Here is a 17887-nt window from a genome sequence, read left to right as displayed (position 1 = left end):
TTTTCCCATCCTCTCACATGCGAGTCTGTCGTTGTGTACGCGAATGAATGATGATGTCTTCTTCACTCACAATGTTGTAATTATAATGTTCCAGAGTGTCATCTTGAATTTACTGTAGTGCTAATGGGAGACATTAACCCAGATACAAAGCATCATTCATTAACTCCAGATATTACCCATACTGTTCCACTCCTGTCATCGTTCTGGAAAAATATGTGAACAAATGTATAGCTCATCATTTATCTCAATCGATGACATCATTTGGTGTGTTGATTTACATCAGCTTCATGTTATAGATCTCAAAGCAGAAGCATTAGGCCTGTATAAAACCTATGGTGAACCCATCCCACCCAATATTCAGATTAGTGGTCAAACAATTATGTTTTTTAAAATTGTTTAAGTAATACATGTGTAATATAGCCTTGTTTACTTCATTAATAGCCCTCAAAATGGCAGATGAAATTATAGGCCAGTTATTCTATGTCTTGTTGTCGTTTCTAATTTAAAATTAAAAATGTGTATGTATATTGCTTTGTGCCATCTAAAGTTGAATTACATTTATACATTAATATATTTTGGGATATTATGCATTCAGAATGGGTAACATGGTTGACAGTTAATGCTGATATTCGCATAGATATGTATCTCTATGGATATTCATACAAGTATCCATTTATCAGTTATGTTTACTTTTAAATTTACAAATACACTACCATTCAAAAGTCTGGGCTCCATAATTTGTTTCCCCTCAAGGCATTTATTTGATTAAACATTCGTTAAAAACAGTACTGTGAAATATATTAGGCAATTTAAAATAAAATATGTTTTGACACGTAAATAAAAATATATTTTATAGATATAGACGAATATAGGCTATATTATGAGCCACACAGCTTTTGTGGAAGGAATCAGTGTGGAAGGAAACATTCAGTTATAGAGAAATATGAACCTCATAATCAAGATCTCAGTGAGACAAAATTGAGCAAAGCCTGTTCTCATGTTCTCTTCTAAAATAATGAAGACAGTGTGACTTATTCAAATCCGCACATGGGTGGCGCTGTTTCTCTTTCAAAAACAAACGTTTAGAAGGGAGTGGCGTTATTTTTTGCTGTTCATATGTTCCTCAGTCTTTATTCTTTCTTTCTCTCTGTCGTCTCATCAATTGGTCTACAAGTAGACGAGATGCAGATGTGGAAAGTCCTTTACCCTCCCCCTGTGGAAGAGAAAAGACATGTCAGATGTCTCGCTTATTCGTTATTCTCTCTCTCGCTCTTTCTCTCAAATTCTTCACCTCTCAGCTCTTGACAACTGTGTATCTTTGAGTGCACTTTTATAACCTCTCATACACATATTACATCACAAAGACTACATGCATAACCTCATCAGGATGGCTCATTCTCTCCCACAGTGCAACATCGAACAGAGCATCATTCTGCTTCTGCTTCATGTCGCTTGCACGTTCAAACTCACCAGAATGTTACCCATTTAGTTTTCAAGGTAACCAGACTTTATGCAAAAAAACAAAACATAGTTTCTGAAACAACTATTTGTTTAAGAGACAGTATCATTGAAAATAAATAAATAGATAACAATATTACATAGCAATATAATATAAATATATAACAATATGTATATATAGCCTATAGGCTATAATGTATAATATATATTCTTTTGAAAAAGCAATGAGAAAAAGGTTGTATTTTGGGAATTTACGTTAATACTTATTTAATCTACATGCAAATATGAAGACATTAGTTAAAGTTTCATGATATTTCAAACTACTGGACTATTACAGTACGAAATGTTAAGCATTCATGCCTAGATAATGTTTGTTAAATGTATTAATGGAATTAGAAATGCAATTTTGTATTTTAAAATTGTAATATCTATATATATATCTATATATATATATATATATATATATTGTTATGGGCCATTCTTATGCATAGAATGCAATGCATATTTTTGGTTATTTCCATACTATTCTTTCGTATAATGGTGGCGTCATTATGCAGCAAAGCGTTTTCAAACACCAGAAATAGGGTGCATTTGGTGCGTTAAACATAATCATGTTCATTAAGTACGTATTGATTTTGAATATACCTCATATTTTGAATTGTTTCAGGGCCTATAATTGGTGTGCAGCAGTAGGATGAAGCCCTGAAGAAGTGAAGAGTGAACCGAACTCCTCCTCCTCCTCCCTCCTTCTGTAAGGCGTTTCATTCTGCTGTGCGCTCTGAGCGGACGCGCCACCGTGCCACTGTCCGCCACTTCAACTCACCCGAGCCTGTTTTTATATTTCATCTGCAATCATATCACTCCTTCTGTTCTGTGAGTCCCTCAACCTCAGTTTGCACGGTTAACGTGCAGTAACATCAGGATCAATGGCGCTTAATGGATATATATTGACCGCTCTGTGCGCACTTTGGGGAGGGATCATCGCTCAGGATGTCCAACTAACCTCATTCAGAGGTATTTATAAATATTTTCCGTCCATGTTGCATTGATTTTCTTATTTCTAAAAGATAAATATGTTTTGCATGTTCGGTATTAATGCTGTCGCTGTGCGTAAAAGTCGGTTATAAGTTACATTAGACTGATATTAAATGCAGCTGCAAAATAAACGATGGACACATTCTGCACTATATGGGTTTTTAATGCATTTAACGTTTGCTCTTTTGTTATAATAATCATAGAAATTTTATAAGAAGGTATATAGAGGTGTTTGGAATTAAAGTATATGGAATTGTGTAGTGAGTGGAATCATAGAAAGGTATAGGCTAGTTTAGGATGGTAGTATAGTGAAATATAGTATAGTGCGATAGTTTAATGAGTTACAATATTATAGCAACTCAAAGAATGAATCAAATTATTTTATCCAATGGAAATTACATATCCAGCCATCCATCAGGAGATACCTATGGTGATGTGATGCTGCTTGTTTCAAAGTATATGCAGAAGATTATTATGTTTAATGCACCAACAATGAGCAAAATGATGCTTCAAAGTAAATTAAATCAGGGTAGTGAGTTCATTTTTTAGATGCAACTTATGTTTTTGAAGAACCCTTGTGCTTCTTTGCAAGAAAGGCCTTGGTTAAGACCACTTTTATGGATTCCTCCTATATTATCTGTGCTTAAGTTGGTAAAAATAAGATAAAATCATTATTGCAACTGAGTAAATCTTATCTGATTGTCCCAAAAATAGATTTTGAGGGTAATTCGATTAGGTAAACATTTTGTGACTTTTGGGCAGTTTATTTTATAATTTACATCTTCGTACATCTGTAATGCCTGTATACAGTATCTCAGACACTTTAATACTGTATTCAAATAATCTATAATGTCACATGACTGCAGGGTTTAGGTCAGGTGATGCTAATTTCTCAGATTGATAATGGAGCAACAACTTTATCACCCACCAATAGAGGGAGCTCATTATTTTTCCTAACTAACCATAATTATCATGACTAGGAAGTGATAGATAAAAGTAAGTAAACACTGAAAGTTAATATTTATATAGAATTGTGAACATGAGAATCATTGCTACCAGGCCCGGCTCCACGGGGGGACCAGGGTGGGCCTGGCCCACCCAATCAGAAGCTTGGCCCACCCTGGCTCCATACTACATAACAGCCAATCACAAAATTGTTGTGATATTCTATTGAGCTACACATGTTGCCTGCACTCAGTCAAAGCATCAGTATCTGGGTAATTAGAAATGACACTATAAAAATCAGACTACCCAGGAGGGGGCACCGTGAATTACCTCTCATCTCGACAAATCACGTGAATGCAAGCAGAGTCGGTCTGGGGCATGAGAGCATGTCACAGGAGGCGCGCAAAGTAGTAAAATAATAATTAATTATTGATTTCTAATTTAAATCAGTACATTATAATCAATCAAACTTTATTTATAAAGCACTTTAAAAACACAGAAGTGAAATGTAACGCCCCTTACCATAATCGTGAGCTTCATCTTTCAAAATAAATGTAAAGACAGAGCCCGAAAGGGGAACAGAGTCGCGTGACAGACAGTGATGAAGCTGCTATGTGTTTGCAGTACACAAGCCATGGTTAAGACAGCTGACTCCACTGTGATGTGACCCTCTCTCTCTCTCTCTCTCTCTCGCTTTCTCCCTCACTCACGCACACACACACACACGTGGGGGCGTGTTAGAACGAGCCGTTTTAGGGGGGCATGGCAGAGTCTTAACTTTTATAAAGAATATCTCTTTGGTTTTGAGACTTTAGTCTTTGCAACTTCAGGGATCTTATCTATGCACAATCAGCTTGTAACACTCCAAAGAGAAAGGAAAACTTGAAATCGCATCATATGACCCCTTTAAGATAGCATAGAAAGCTAAAAGAAGTGACCAAATATCAACATCAGGTGTCAAAAGCCAAGGAGAAAAGGTGTTTTAAGAGACTATTTAAATAAAGACAATGAAGAGGCTTGTCTAATGCGCAGAGGCAAATCATTCCACAATTTAGGAGCTTCCACAACAAAAGCACGGTACCCTCTAAGCTTACGATTTGTTTTGGGCACATTCAGGAACAGCTGATCAGCTGACCTGAGAGAACGGGTGGGCATTTAAGGGTGTAGCAGCTCAGAAATGTAGGGTGGGGCAAGACCATTTAGGGATTTAAAAACAAACAGAAGAATTTTAAATTGAATCCTAAAATGCATGGGCAGCCAGTGAAGTGAAGCTAAAACGGGGGAAATGTACTCATATTTACATGTTCCTGTTAAAAGACGCGCTGCAGCATTCTGCACCAGCTGCAAACGAGCAACAGAAGACCCACTTACCCCCACGTACAGTGCATTACAGTAATCCAACCGAGTGGTAACAAAGGCATGGATTACGTCTCAAAGTGTTGCCTCGTAAGATATGAATTTATTTTGGCCAGATGCCTCAATTGGAAAAAACTTGAATTAACTACTGCCCTGATCTGACTGTCAAGCTTGAGATCCGAGTCAATTTTCACCCCCAAGTTAGTGATGGTTGGCTTGATGTACTGAGCCAAGGCTCCCAAATCAACCAGAGGGGTCCCAGTGGTCCCACCAAAAACCATCACTTCTGTCTTGTTTTCATTGAAACTTAAAATATTAAGAGCCACCCATTCCTTTATATCGTCAAGACAATCAAGTAACGGTCTGATAGTGTCATTCTTTCTAAGTGGCACATAAATCTGGCTATCGTCCGCATACACTCTTAAAAATAAAGGTGCTTCACGATGCCATAGAAGAACCTTTTTGTCTAAATGGTTCCATAAAGAACCTTTAACATCTGAAGAACCTTTCTGTTTGACAAAAGGTTCTTTGTGGCGAAATAAGGTTCTTCAGATTACAAAAAGGTAAGAAAGAGATGGTTCTTTAAAGAACCTTTGACTGAATGGTTCTTTGTGGAACCAAAAATGGTTCTTCTATGGCATCGCTTGAAGAACCTTTTGAAGCACCTTTATTTTTAAGAGTGTAACAATGAAATGACAATCCATGCTTCCTGATTATTGAACCAAAGTGGGAGCAAATAAAGAGAGAAAAGGAGAGGGCCTAAAACTGAGCCCTGCGGCACCCCACAAGAGAGAGGAGCCGAGGAGGACACAGAGTCATCACAGCTGACACAGAAAGTCCGGCCTTCTAAATAGGACCTGAACCATTCATTAGGATTTTGTGATCAGATATTTTTTATACTGGTAAACTCCTGTATACTTTTCAGTCCAAGGATCCAGTACACGAATGCGTTCAAACAGTAAGTTTAAAACGCTCTAATACAGAGAAAACCTGACTGATTTCATCAGAGATGAATGGTCATGTCCAGAATTATTCATTTCAGCTTGTATTTGGCTTAAAAGCACGATTGTTTTCTAATGTTTTTTTGCACTATATATAAATTGTAAAAGGTATGGAGGGAGTGGGGGGTGCCATTTGCCTGTCATTGCCTTGGGAGAAACAGTCAGTCAAACATAGGAATATGCACAATTCTGGATAAATTGATCACTTTTTTTTCAGATAGAGATCATGATTCTCCTACGATTCAGAAATCGCTTGTAATTTACTAGAGGTTCTGACAAAATGTTAATTGCTGCAGTCTATTTAGATTTTAAAATTTGAATAATTTATTGCAAAGTTTATCATAATGCAGTATAACAGTGACTGTAAAATATGTATTTTAGGTATGGAAATGAGTTTTGATATTTGGGATATGGTCACTACCTTGTGCTGCTTTTCACTGGCCATTGGGTTAGTTTTGTCACCTGGCAACCCTGTTGTAGAGCAGATGCTTTCAGTTTAGAATTGTAGCATACGTTTTCCAACTGAACTAAATAATTTTTATATTTATAAAAAAATATATATATATTCATAACCTCGGCCCACCTGGAATATCACTTTGCCCACCCTTCATCTCGTATCTGGACCCGGGCCTGATTGCTACTGTGTAAACAACCATTTTCATGCTGACATTTTTCCTGAAATCAAGTCCTGATAGACTGGACCCATTAAAAACATAATTTTGTGATTCTCCTTCTGTTTTCCTGCAGAGTGTCCTGTGGACTTGTTCTTTGTGTTGGACACGTCTGAAAGTGTGGCCCTCAGAGCCAAACCTCCAGAGTTTTACATCAACCAGATCAAGACCTTCACAAAGCTGTTCATTGATCAGCTAATAAACCTGTATGCTATCTTTAAGTTTCATATTCTGATTGATGTATTGTAAATATGTTGACCAAGAAATCTATATCATATCTAGCATATGCTTTAAAAGGTTAACAAAGTATATCTTAGAAAATGCAGATTCATAATATGGAGCTTCCCTTTGGTGACCAGGCCAAACAATATTTTTTACTTTTTTTCTAATTGCTTGATGCTTTATACTGTTAAGAGGTGTTATTTAGCATTTTTACATACTATTATAGTTTTTTATTAATGTTTTTAATTAGCTTTTATTTTTATATTTTCAGTTTGTATTTTAATGTTACTTTTTAGTAGTTGTGTCATGTGTGTTTGTCATTATTACTATTATTATTTTCAATTCTTACTGTTTTAGGTTTATTTTTTCACTTTTAGTTCTGTTTTGCTTTTAATTTATTTTCAGTTAGCAATTTTAATGCTTCAACTTAAGCTTATTCCGTTAGTTACCAAGCCAACATTTTGAATTTTCTTTTTAGTTTTTCATGTTACAGCTATATTTTATTTCAGCTTTATTCAGTAAACAAAATGTTTTTAATAGTTTTAGTTTTATTTTACTTATTGATAATAATTTTGGTCAGTGTTGTTGTATCAGCCAGCAAACAAATGTTTTCTTAGTGCACCTTTAAAAATGAGTCTACGTACATTTTTACTGTATTGCTTTGCTTTGCTTTTTAACACTTGAGATTAGGGAACACGTATACACTATTAACTAAGAATTTTTCCCTCATTAAACTCCTAATTTGCTGCTTATTAATAATTAGTAGGGTAGTTGTTAAGTTTAGGTAAGGGGTCGAGTTAAGAGATCTAGAATATGGTCATGTAGAATAAGGCATTAATGTCTGTATATTTAACAGTCAAGTGTTACCAATCTGATCATATCTGTTGTGTTGTTGCCAGACCACAGCCATGTGATCGCAATGTGACGTGGAATTCTGGAGCTCTGCATTACAGTGACGACACTGAGCTGGTGATGGGACTAGTTGACCTGAACACAAGGCGTTTCGACCTAAAGGCGGCCATAGACAAAATCAAATACATTGGAAAAGGAACATACACCGACTGTGCCATCAAGGAGGGTATCTCTGAGCTGCTCCGGACGTATGTGAAATTCATTATTACTTAAATGGTTAGTTCACCCCAAAATGAAAAATTCTGTCATTAGTTACTCACCCTCATGTCGTTCCAAACCTGTAAAACCTTCGTTCATCTTTTGAGCACAAAGAAAACAAAAATAACATAATTTATTTAACAATTCTTCTCCCCCGAGTTACGTCTTCAGCCATTTTGGAGAGTACCCAAGAACGTAATCGACGTAATCAGCATTGTTTACTTTCAGGGGAGAAAGCGTGCGCATGAACGTAATCTGCGTAATCAGCGTTGTTTACACTTGGGGGAAAGTGTGCGTATCCATTGTGATACTCTCTAAAATGGTGGAAGACGTAACTTGGGGGAGAAGAATTGTGGGAAAAAATGTTCTGTTTGTTTTCTTTGTGCTCAAAAAGTATTCTCGTAGCTTCGCAAAACTGAAGTTGAGCCACTGATGTCACATGGACTTTTTTACCGATGACCTTTCGTTGCTGTCTATGCAGGGTCTGAGAGCTCTCACATTTCATCAAAAATATCTTAATTTGTGTTCCGAAGATGAACGAAGATCTTACAGGTTTAGAACGAGATGAGGGCGAGTAATTAATAACAGAATTTTCATTTTGGGGTGAACTAACCCTTTGAGACGGCATTTCAAAATGTGATTTTTTACAAATAGCCATGTGTGAAAACAGTTACATGCATCTGCAGGGGCTCCCATTATCATGAGAATAAGTACATAGTGGTGGTCACGGATGGTCACCCTGTGACCGGCTACAAGGAGCCATGTGGTGGGATCCAAGAGGCTGCCAATGAGGCACGACAACATGCTATCAAAGTGTTCGCTGTGGCCATCTCACCTGACCAGGAGGTACCGTACAGATGCTACTTCAAGTTTTTCAAGTGCATTGCTTCTCATTTTTTGACGTGTATAAGATTGAAGAATACAATGGGTTTTTAGTTAGATACTGTGCGACTTTTCTTGATTTGCAACACATAGCAAGTAAACAATATAAAAACTCAGACATCCTTGTCCACTGTAAGTGGGCGACCATAATAAGCAGCAGTGTGGAGAAGACATGCCGATGGTGAAAAGTCTGGCCACACAAGAAAACACAAAATGTGATGTTCTTGATGAGAAATGTATTGCAATTGTATTTGGACAAACAATAATTTTCTTTGAACTGTCTTCTTCTCAGGACACCAGACTCTCTGTCATTGCCACAGATGTGAACTACAGACAGAACTTCACCGCTGCAGACAACTCCCGCTCCTCGCAAATGAGCACTATAAGCACCATCATCGACCTGATCGTGAGTGTCGTAACACAAACTCACCACAGCAATGATGTTTGTGTGGTTTTCCTGTGGATTTATGGGTCAGACTGACCAAAACACATACAGAATTGATTTGCATGAAGATAAAGAATTGGGAAGTTTGCTTGAAATTGCATGATTAAATGTTTATTTAAGAAAAGATTATATTGGCGTAAACATGAAGTGTGCTTTGAACTATATACACTACTGTTCAAAGTTTGGGGTCAGTAATTATTATTACTATTTTTTTTTCCTTGAAAGAAATGAATACTTTTATTCTGGATTTATTAAATTGATCAAAAGTGACAGTAAAGACATTTATAATTTTACAAAATTCAAATTGATGCTGTTGTTTTGAATTCAAAGAATAAAAAAAATGCTGGTTTCAAGGCGGCCATAGACAAAATCAAATACATTGGAAAAGGAACATACACCGACTGTGCCATCAAGGAGGGTATCTCTGAGCTGCTCCGGACGTATGTGAAATTCATTATTACTTAAATGGTTAGTTCACCCCAAAATGAAAAATTCTGTCATTAGTTACTCACCCTCATGTCGTTCCAAACCTGTAAAACCTTCGTTCATCTTTTGAGCACAAAGAAAACAAAAATAACATAATTTATTTAACAATTCTTCTCCCCCGAGTTACGTCTTCAGCCATTTTGGAGAGTACCCAAGAACGTAATCGACGTAATCAGCATTGTTTACTTTCAGGGGAGAAAGCGTGCGCATGAACGTAATCTGCGTAATCAGCGTTGTTTACACTTGGGGGAAAGTGTGCGTATCCATTGTGATACTCTCTAAAATGGTGGAAGACGTAACTTGGGGGAGAAGAATTGTGGGAAAAAATGTTCTGTTTGTTTTCTTTGTGCTCAAAAAGTATTCTCGTAGCTTCGCAAAACTGAAGTTGAGCCACTGATGTCACATGGACTTTTTTACCGATGACCTTTCGTTGCTGTCTATGCAGGGTCTGAGAGCTCTCACATTTCATCAAAAATATCTTAATTTGTGTTCCGAAGATGAACGAAGATCTTACAGGTTTAGAACGAGATGAGGGCGAGTAATTAATAACAGAATTTTCATTTTGGGGTGAACTAACCCTTTGAGACGGCATTTCAAAATGTGATTTTTTACAAATAGCCATGTGTGAAAACAGTTACATGCATCTGCAGGGGCTCCCATTATCATGAGAATAAGTACATAGTGGTGGTCACGGATGGTCACCCTGTGACCGGCTACAAGGAGCCATGTGGTGGGATCCAAGAGGCTGCCAATGAGGCACGACAACATGCTATCAAAGTGTTCGCTGTGGCCATCTCACCTGACCAGGAGGTACCGTACAGATGCTACTTCAAGTTTTTCAAGTGCATTGCTTCTCATTTTTTGACGTGTATAAGATTGAAGAATACAATGGGTTTTTAGTTAGATACTGTGCGACTTTTCTTGATTTGCAACACATAGCAAGTAAACAATATAAAAACTCAGACATCCTTGTCCACTGTAAGTGGGCGACCATAATAAGCAGCAGTGTGGAGAAGACATGCCGATGGTGAAAAGTCTGGCCACACAAGAAAACACAAAATGTGATGTTCTTGATGAGAAATGTATTGCAATTGTATTTGGACAAACAATAATTTTCTTTGAACTGTCTTCTTCTCAGGACACCAGACTCTCTGTCATTGCCACAGATGTGAACTACAGACAGAACTTCACCGCTGCAGACAACTCCCGCTCCTCGCAAATGAGCACTATAAGCACCATCATCGACCTGATCGTGAGTGTCGTAACACAAACTCACCACAGCAATGATGTTTGTGTGGTTTTCCTGTGGATTTATGGGTCAGACTGACCAAAACACATACAGAATTGATTTGCATGAAGATAAAGAATTGGGAAGTTTGCTTGAAATTGCATGATTAAATGTTTATTTAAGAAAAGATTATATTGGCGTAAACATGAAGTGTGCTTTGAACTATATACACTACTGTTCAAAGTTTGGGGTCAGTAATTATTATTACTATTTTTTTTTCCTTGAAAGAAATGAATACTTTTATTCTGGATTTATTAAATTGATCAAAAGTGACAGTAAAGACATTTATAATTTTACAAAATTCAAATTGATGCTGTTGTTTTGAATTCAAAGAATAAAAAAAATGCTGGTTTCAAGTGGCACAAGTGTTTTCAATATTCATAATATTGAAATGTTTTTTGAGCAGAAAATGAGCATATTAGAATCATTTCTGAAGGATCATGTAACACTGAAGAATAAATTAATGGCTGCTGAAAATTCAGCTTTGGCATCAAAGGAACAAATTACATATTAAATTATAAAACAATTATTTTAAATTGTAATAATATTTCACATCATTACTGTTTTTACTGTATTTTTGATCAAATAAATGCAAGACTTGGTGAGCATAAGAGACTTCTTTCAAAAATATTAAAAACTGTACCAACCTCAATTTTGTTTACACTTGGGGGAAAGTGTGCGTATCCATTGTGATACTCTCTAAAATGGTGGAAGACGTAACTTGGGGGAGAAGAATTGTGGGAAAAAATGTTCTGTTTGTTTTCTTTGTGCTCAAAAAGTATTCTCGTAGCTTCGCAAAACTGAAGTTGAGCCACTGATGTCACATGGACTTTTTTACCGATGACCTTTCGTTGCTGTCTATGCAGGGTCTGAGAGCTCTCACATTTCATCAAAAATATCTTAATTTGTGTTCCGAAGATGAACGAAGATCTTACAGGTTTAGAACGAGATGAGGGCGAGTAATTAATAACAGAATTTTCATTTTGGGGTGAACTAACCCTTTGAGACGGCATTTCAAAATGTGATTTTTTACAAATAGCCATGTGTGAAAACAGTTACATGCATCTGCAGGGGCTCCCATTATCATGAGAATAAGTACATAGTGGTGGTCACGGATGGTCACCCTGTGACCGGCTACAAGGAGCCATGTGGTGGGATCCAAGAGGCTGCCAATGAGGCACGACAACATGCTATCAAAGTGTTCGCTGTGGCCATCTCACCTGACCAGGAGGTACCGTACAGATGCTACTTCAAGTTTTTCAAGTGCATTGCTTCTCATTTTCTGACGTGTATAAGATTGAAGAATACAATGGGTTTTTAGTTAGATACTGTGCGACTTTTCTTGATTTGCAACACATAGCAAGTAAACAATATAAAAACTCAGACATCCTTGTCCACTGTAAGTGGGCGACCATAATAAGCAGCAGTGTGGAGAAGACATGCCGATGGTGAAAAGTCTGGCCACACAAGAAAACACAAAATGTGATGTTCTTGATGAGAAATGTATTGCAATTGTATTTGGACAAACAATAATTTTCTTTGAACTGTCTTCTTCTCAGGACACCAGACTCTCTGTCATTGCCACAGATGTGAACTACAGACAGAACTTCACCGCTGCAGACAACTCCCGCTCCTCGCAAATGAGCACTATAAGCACCATCATCGACCTGATCGTGAGTGTCGTAACACAAACTCACCACAGCAATGATGTTTGTGTGGTTTTCCTGTGGATTTATGGGTCAGACTGACCAAAACACATACAGAATTGATTTGCATGAAGATAAAGAATTGGGAAGTTTGCTTGAAATTGCATGATTAAATGTTTATTTAAGAAAAGATTATATTGGCGTAAACATGAAGTGTGCTTTGAACTATATACACTACTGTTCAAAGTTTGGGGTCAGTAATTATTATTACTATTTTTTTTTCCTTGAAAGAAATGAATACTTTTATTCTGGATTTATTAAATTGATCAAAAGTGACAGTAAAGACATTTATAATTTTACAAAATTCAAATTGATGCTGTTGTTTTGAATTCAAAGAATAAAAAAAATGCTGGTTTCAAGTGGCACAAGTGTTTTCAATATTCATAATATTGAAATGTTTTTTGAGCAGAAAATGAGCATATTAGAATCATTTCTGAAGGATCATGTAACACTGAAGAATAAATTAATGGCTGCTGAAAATTCAGCTTTGGCATCAAAGGAACAAATTACATATTAAATTATAAAACAATTATTTTAAATTGTAATAATATTTCACATCATTACTGTTTTTACTGTATTTTTGATCAAATAAATGCAAGACTTGGTGAGCATAAGAGACTTCTTTCAAAAATATTAAAAACTGTACCAACCTCAATTTTTTTGAATGGTAGTGTATATTGATAAATTGATTCTAGTTTATAGGCTCAATGCAGCATTTATTTATTAATTCAGATTTCACTAAACACTTCAGGGAATTTCAGCCTTGAACTCATGCCAATTGTGTGTGTGTAGATTTTGTCTAATGTTGTCCTTCCCCCTTTTTTTGCTTTTCATTCTAGACAAACGAAACAAAGGATGTGGTATGTGGCTTTTCCATAGCTTTTGCACATTTTTATGCATCTTATTTTAATTTTGTACATTAGGATATTAATGTTGTCTTCTCAATCTTTCCTTCAGTGCTGCTCCTTTGACTGCAACGTAAGTAACACTGCATTACTTAACCCGTTCAAACAGATCTTGTATGGAGGTTTTCGGTTTCTAACTGTTTCATGCAATATTTTCAAAGGCTCCTGGAGGCCCTCTGGGACTCCCCGGTGATCCAGGACAAAGAGTGAGTATTACATTTTTATTTTTTATTTTTATGTTGCCTCTTCATCCATATGCTTAGAAACCACCTGTTGATTCCTATGACATGTTACATGTGTTAATTCACTCTCAGCATGCACAGAGGACTGTGGCCTAACCTTTCCTTTTCCTGCAGGGAGAGGCTGGAAGACCAGGCATGCCAGGAGAGAAAGGAGATGTTGGTGCTCCGGTAAGCATCTGCTATCTGCTTTTAGATATACTCCTGTTCAGAAGTGCGAGTGGGGGATTGTAGGATTACATCTGACATTTCTGACCTCCTCCATTCTGTTTCTGATCCAGAAAACACTCAAGATCAATTGTAATGCTGAACTTTGATGTTTAAGCAAGCATTAATATTATTACTGCTCATGTTTAGATGTAGGGATTTGAAAATTTCCTAATCTTAGTTAAAAATTTTAAACTGGCAGACGATAAGGTGCCAAATTTTAGTGCTGTCAAACGATTAATCACGATTAATCGCATCCGAAATAAAAGTTTTTATTTACATAATATATGTGTGTGTGTACTGTGTATATTTGTTATGTATGTATAAATAAACACATATTATATACATAATAAATATACACAGAACACACACATACAGTATATTATGTAAACAACAACTTTTATTTTGGATGCGATTAATCGCCATTTTTACAGAATTATACTGCTCATGTTTAGATGTAGGGATTTGAAAATTTCCTAATCTTAGTTATTAAACTTTGGCATAGAACTTTTCGACTTAAAATTTTCAACTGGCAGACGATAAGGTGCCAAATTTTAGTGCTGTCAAACGATTAATCACGATTAATCGCATCCGAAATAAAAGTTTTTATTTACATAATATATGTGTGTGTGTACTGTGTATATTTGTTATGTATGTATAAATAAACACATATTATATACATAATAAATATACACAGAACACACACATACAGTATATTATGTAAACAACAACTTTTATTTTGGATGCGATTAATCGCCATTTTTACAGAATTAATAGAAGTGAGGTGTCAGAACTCGCGTCTAAAAGCCCATTCACACCATGGATAACTATAAAGATCAAAGTTTTAAAAATCATTCTATGATTCTATAGGAATAGGAATGTTCACACCACAACTATAACAATATCAGCACAGAGAAACAATATCATTGGGATCACTTTCTCAATCATTTTTTCCAGCTGATGAATGATATAAACGTTGACAGCCAATCAGAATCCACCTTACTTTCAAAACTGCAGTGCGCACTTGAATAAATGAAGGAATGAATGAGGCATTTATATAGCGCTTTATTGTGTGTTGCTGTACACCCAAAGCACTTTACAATGATATTAGGGGGTCTCTCCTCAACCACCACCGCTTATTATAAACAGAACGATATCATGCGTTGGTGTGGAGTCTGTGGACACTAAAATAGTTATCCTAATAGATATCATTATAGTTATTATTGTTGGTGTGACTGGGCTTTTCGCCGTATACTAAATGTGCGGTCACATTAGCATTAGCAAAGAAGGCTCATTGTCCATTGTCAGTAGTGTAGAGATAGTACTGTATAAGCACAGTTTTCTGTTGGTCAACATCAACTTGAACCTGTTGTGAAATCTGCATAAGGAAATCTTTGACCCTCAAACAAAATTCCTGATTGTGTAGATTTGATAAATACCTTATTTAAATGAATGACTTTTGCCTGCGAAAATGTAACGAAGAACGCACATTAAGAATGAAGTCAAAATATACAGCTGTCAGGTGAAAAGTCAGTTGCATACTTTTAATACTTTTCACATGGCTATGAGATCATTGTGTCGAATAAATGTTCCATGTGTCCCTGGATTTCTTTGTTGATAATCCAGTCAAAGCAAAACCCTCGACTGACCCCGAGGTCTTTCATCTTCTGCAGCTGTTACAGTTTCAACGATCTGTCAAAAAAAAATTTTTCTCTGATTTTGCTGGTGGACTTCCTGTCTGTCACATGCGCAAAATTGTACAATGTTTGTAAGGATGTTTTCAGAGATTTAGCCATTATAAGTGTCATAAAAGAAACAAACACACCCACACACTGCAAAACATCCAGCTATGCTATTAAACCGTGTATGGTGACTGCGCCAGCTATTCTGTTATTTTACAGCAAATGCTGATTGTGTAGATATAACAATAATTACAGCATACAGTTGACTTCATAAAGCCCTGTAGTAATGTTTTTCTTGAAGATATTATCTTGATGACTTAAATTTTCCTTGTTTATCCTCACTCAGGCATTCGGGGTGATCTTAAATGGGTTTAGAGGGCAGCCATATTAACAAATGTCTGCGTTAGGGATTTATATCACGACCACATCCAGCAAAACTCTTTTTGGCATCCTCTCTGATGTTTCTTTACTTCTCCTATTAGGGAAATGTTGGTGATCCCGGTCCTATCGGTTACCAAGGAATGAAGGTCTGTCTTCCGCTCTCTCTCACAAATGTTTACATTCTGTTTAGATTACAGTTGATTTGTGCACTCTTGCTGAAACGATAATCTGTACTCTTTTCCTTTCCTTCCAGGGAGACCAAGGAATAAGAGGCGATAAGGTAAAAGAAACAGAGCTTCCTTGCAGATACGACGGACATTTTTATCAAAAGCACATTCCGAGAGTCTGCAGTCGATTATTTTATCTCATAATTCATTTTGGAACTGCAAAACGTCACAAATACACTTTTGTTTTATCTGCAGGGAGAGAGAGGTCATAAAGGCTTCAAGGTGAGCTTGCTTATTAGCAGTCTCTTTAGTTGTTGAGTCTTACCCATTTTTCCCAGTTTATCGATCTGAATTGAATCTCAACCCTGCTTTTAGGGAGACAAAGGTCAACATGGTCTTGATGGTGTTGATGGACGTAAGGTAAGTGCTTATGTCCTCTTCCTATATGACACAAAAACAGCCCTTTAAAGGGATAGTGCACCTAAAAATGAAGATTCTGTAATTATTTACCAAACCTGTATAATTTTTCTTCTTCCATGGAACAAAAAAGAGAAATGTTGCATAATATTCGCTGATATTTTCCATATATTTAGAGCGAATGGAGTCAGGGAACTCCAAAGTCTAAAATCTTCCTTTAGTTTTCCAATCTTATGTGTGTTCATGTACATTTAGTCACCAGATGTGATGTTAGTAGATAATGATTTACATTTTGGTCTGTCCTTCATACAAAGCTTTGAAGATTTGGAATATAGTGCACAAATTGTATGGTACGTCTTTGATTTTTAATTTATTTTTTTATCAGTGCCGCATCCCCTTCACTTTCATTGAGCAGAAAAGAGCAGTGTGAATCTCCTTTTGTGTTCCATGAAAGCATAAAAGTTGAACAGGTTTCAAATTACATGAGGGTGAATAAATGAATTTAATACTGAAGAATAATACGCTGCTATTAGATTTGACGTCATTTCTCTCTCATCTTCCTGTGCTGCTTTCTCTGGCATCCTGTGTCAGATTTCAGGTTAACAGTATGTGAACAATAGATACCAAAAAACATTGCATGGTTATCTCTCTTGTCTATCTGACACTTGTTCCAATTCTGCTTTGTGTTTTTTCTTAAGTGTGACTGTGCTTTTGGAAAACAGCCTAGTCTTGTGTCTCTGACCCTTGACTTGACTTTGTCTTCATCCTCGGGTCATTTTGCTCCTCAATTAGTTCTCAGCATGTACTGTAACTCTTTCCAAGGCATTTTCCACTCAACAAATCACTGTCCCTTGCCTTCCCTCCCCCATCTGCACATGATGCATCTGAGCTCACAGTAAAACTTGACCATAGTGTGATTTACAACATGTATCTCTTGCTGTTGTTGTTTTCAGTCTCCACTGCATGCAGTCTTGTTTTGGAATGCTTTCTTTAGTACGTTATTTCTTCACTCTTTCTTTGCATGATGTCACCCTCAAGCTAATTAAATGCAGTTCAGGGTGTTTGACTCCCACCATGAAGAAAAGTGTTTATGTTTTGTGTGTTTGTATTATATTTATTTCATAGGGTGAGGCGGGATTCAGTGGCCTTCCAGGCTGCAAAGGGTCACCGGGGCCAGATGTAAGTATAACTGTTAAAAAATATGTAATTTATTAGGGGGAAAAAGTGTGCATCATCTGCACTTTTATATTATATTATATTATATTATATTATATTATATTATAT

General features: G+C 36.5%; 1 protein-coding gene across 1 annotated transcript in view; it reads left to right on the top strand.

Moving 5' to 3' along the window:
* Positions 1-17887, top strand: part of LOC107581696 (collagen alpha-1(VI) chain-like) — a 50148-nt gene that overhangs the window by 705 nt on the left and 31556 nt on the right. The window contains exons 2-20 of the mRNA XM_016267322.1: positions 2126-2472; positions 6543-6672; positions 7588-7788; positions 8485-8644; positions 8973-9086; positions 9456-9565; positions 10262-10421; positions 10750-10928; positions 11971-12130; positions 12459-12572; positions 13445-13465; positions 13563-13583; positions 13672-13716; positions 13867-13920; positions 16121-16165; positions 16273-16299; positions 16442-16468; positions 16562-16606; positions 17729-17782. Of these exons, the coding sequence (XP_016122808.1) occupies positions 2385-2472; positions 6543-6672; positions 7588-7788; positions 8485-8644; positions 8973-9086; positions 9456-9565; positions 10262-10421; positions 10750-10928; positions 11971-12130; positions 12459-12572; positions 13445-13465; positions 13563-13583; positions 13672-13716; positions 13867-13920; positions 16121-16165; positions 16273-16299; positions 16442-16468; positions 16562-16606; positions 17729-17782 (1755 nt within the window). The 5' untranslated portion in view covers positions 2126-2384. The remainder of the gene's footprint in view (positions 1-2125; positions 2473-6542; positions 6673-7587; positions 7789-8484; positions 8645-8972; positions 9087-9455; positions 9566-10261; positions 10422-10749; positions 10929-11970; positions 12131-12458; positions 12573-13444; positions 13466-13562; positions 13584-13671; positions 13717-13866; positions 13921-16120; positions 16166-16272; positions 16300-16441; positions 16469-16561; positions 16607-17728; positions 17783-17887) is intronic.

This window comes from Sinocyclocheilus grahami, unplaced genomic scaffold (assembly GCF_001515645.1).
Source record: "Sinocyclocheilus grahami isolate Dianchi unplaced genomic scaffold, SAMN03320097.WGS_v1.1 scaffold3.1, whole genome shotgun sequence".
Lineage (NCBI taxonomy): Eukaryota > Metazoa > Chordata > Actinopteri > Cypriniformes > Cyprinidae > Sinocyclocheilus > Sinocyclocheilus grahami.
This window is presented reverse-complemented; position numbering and strand designations above follow the sequence as displayed.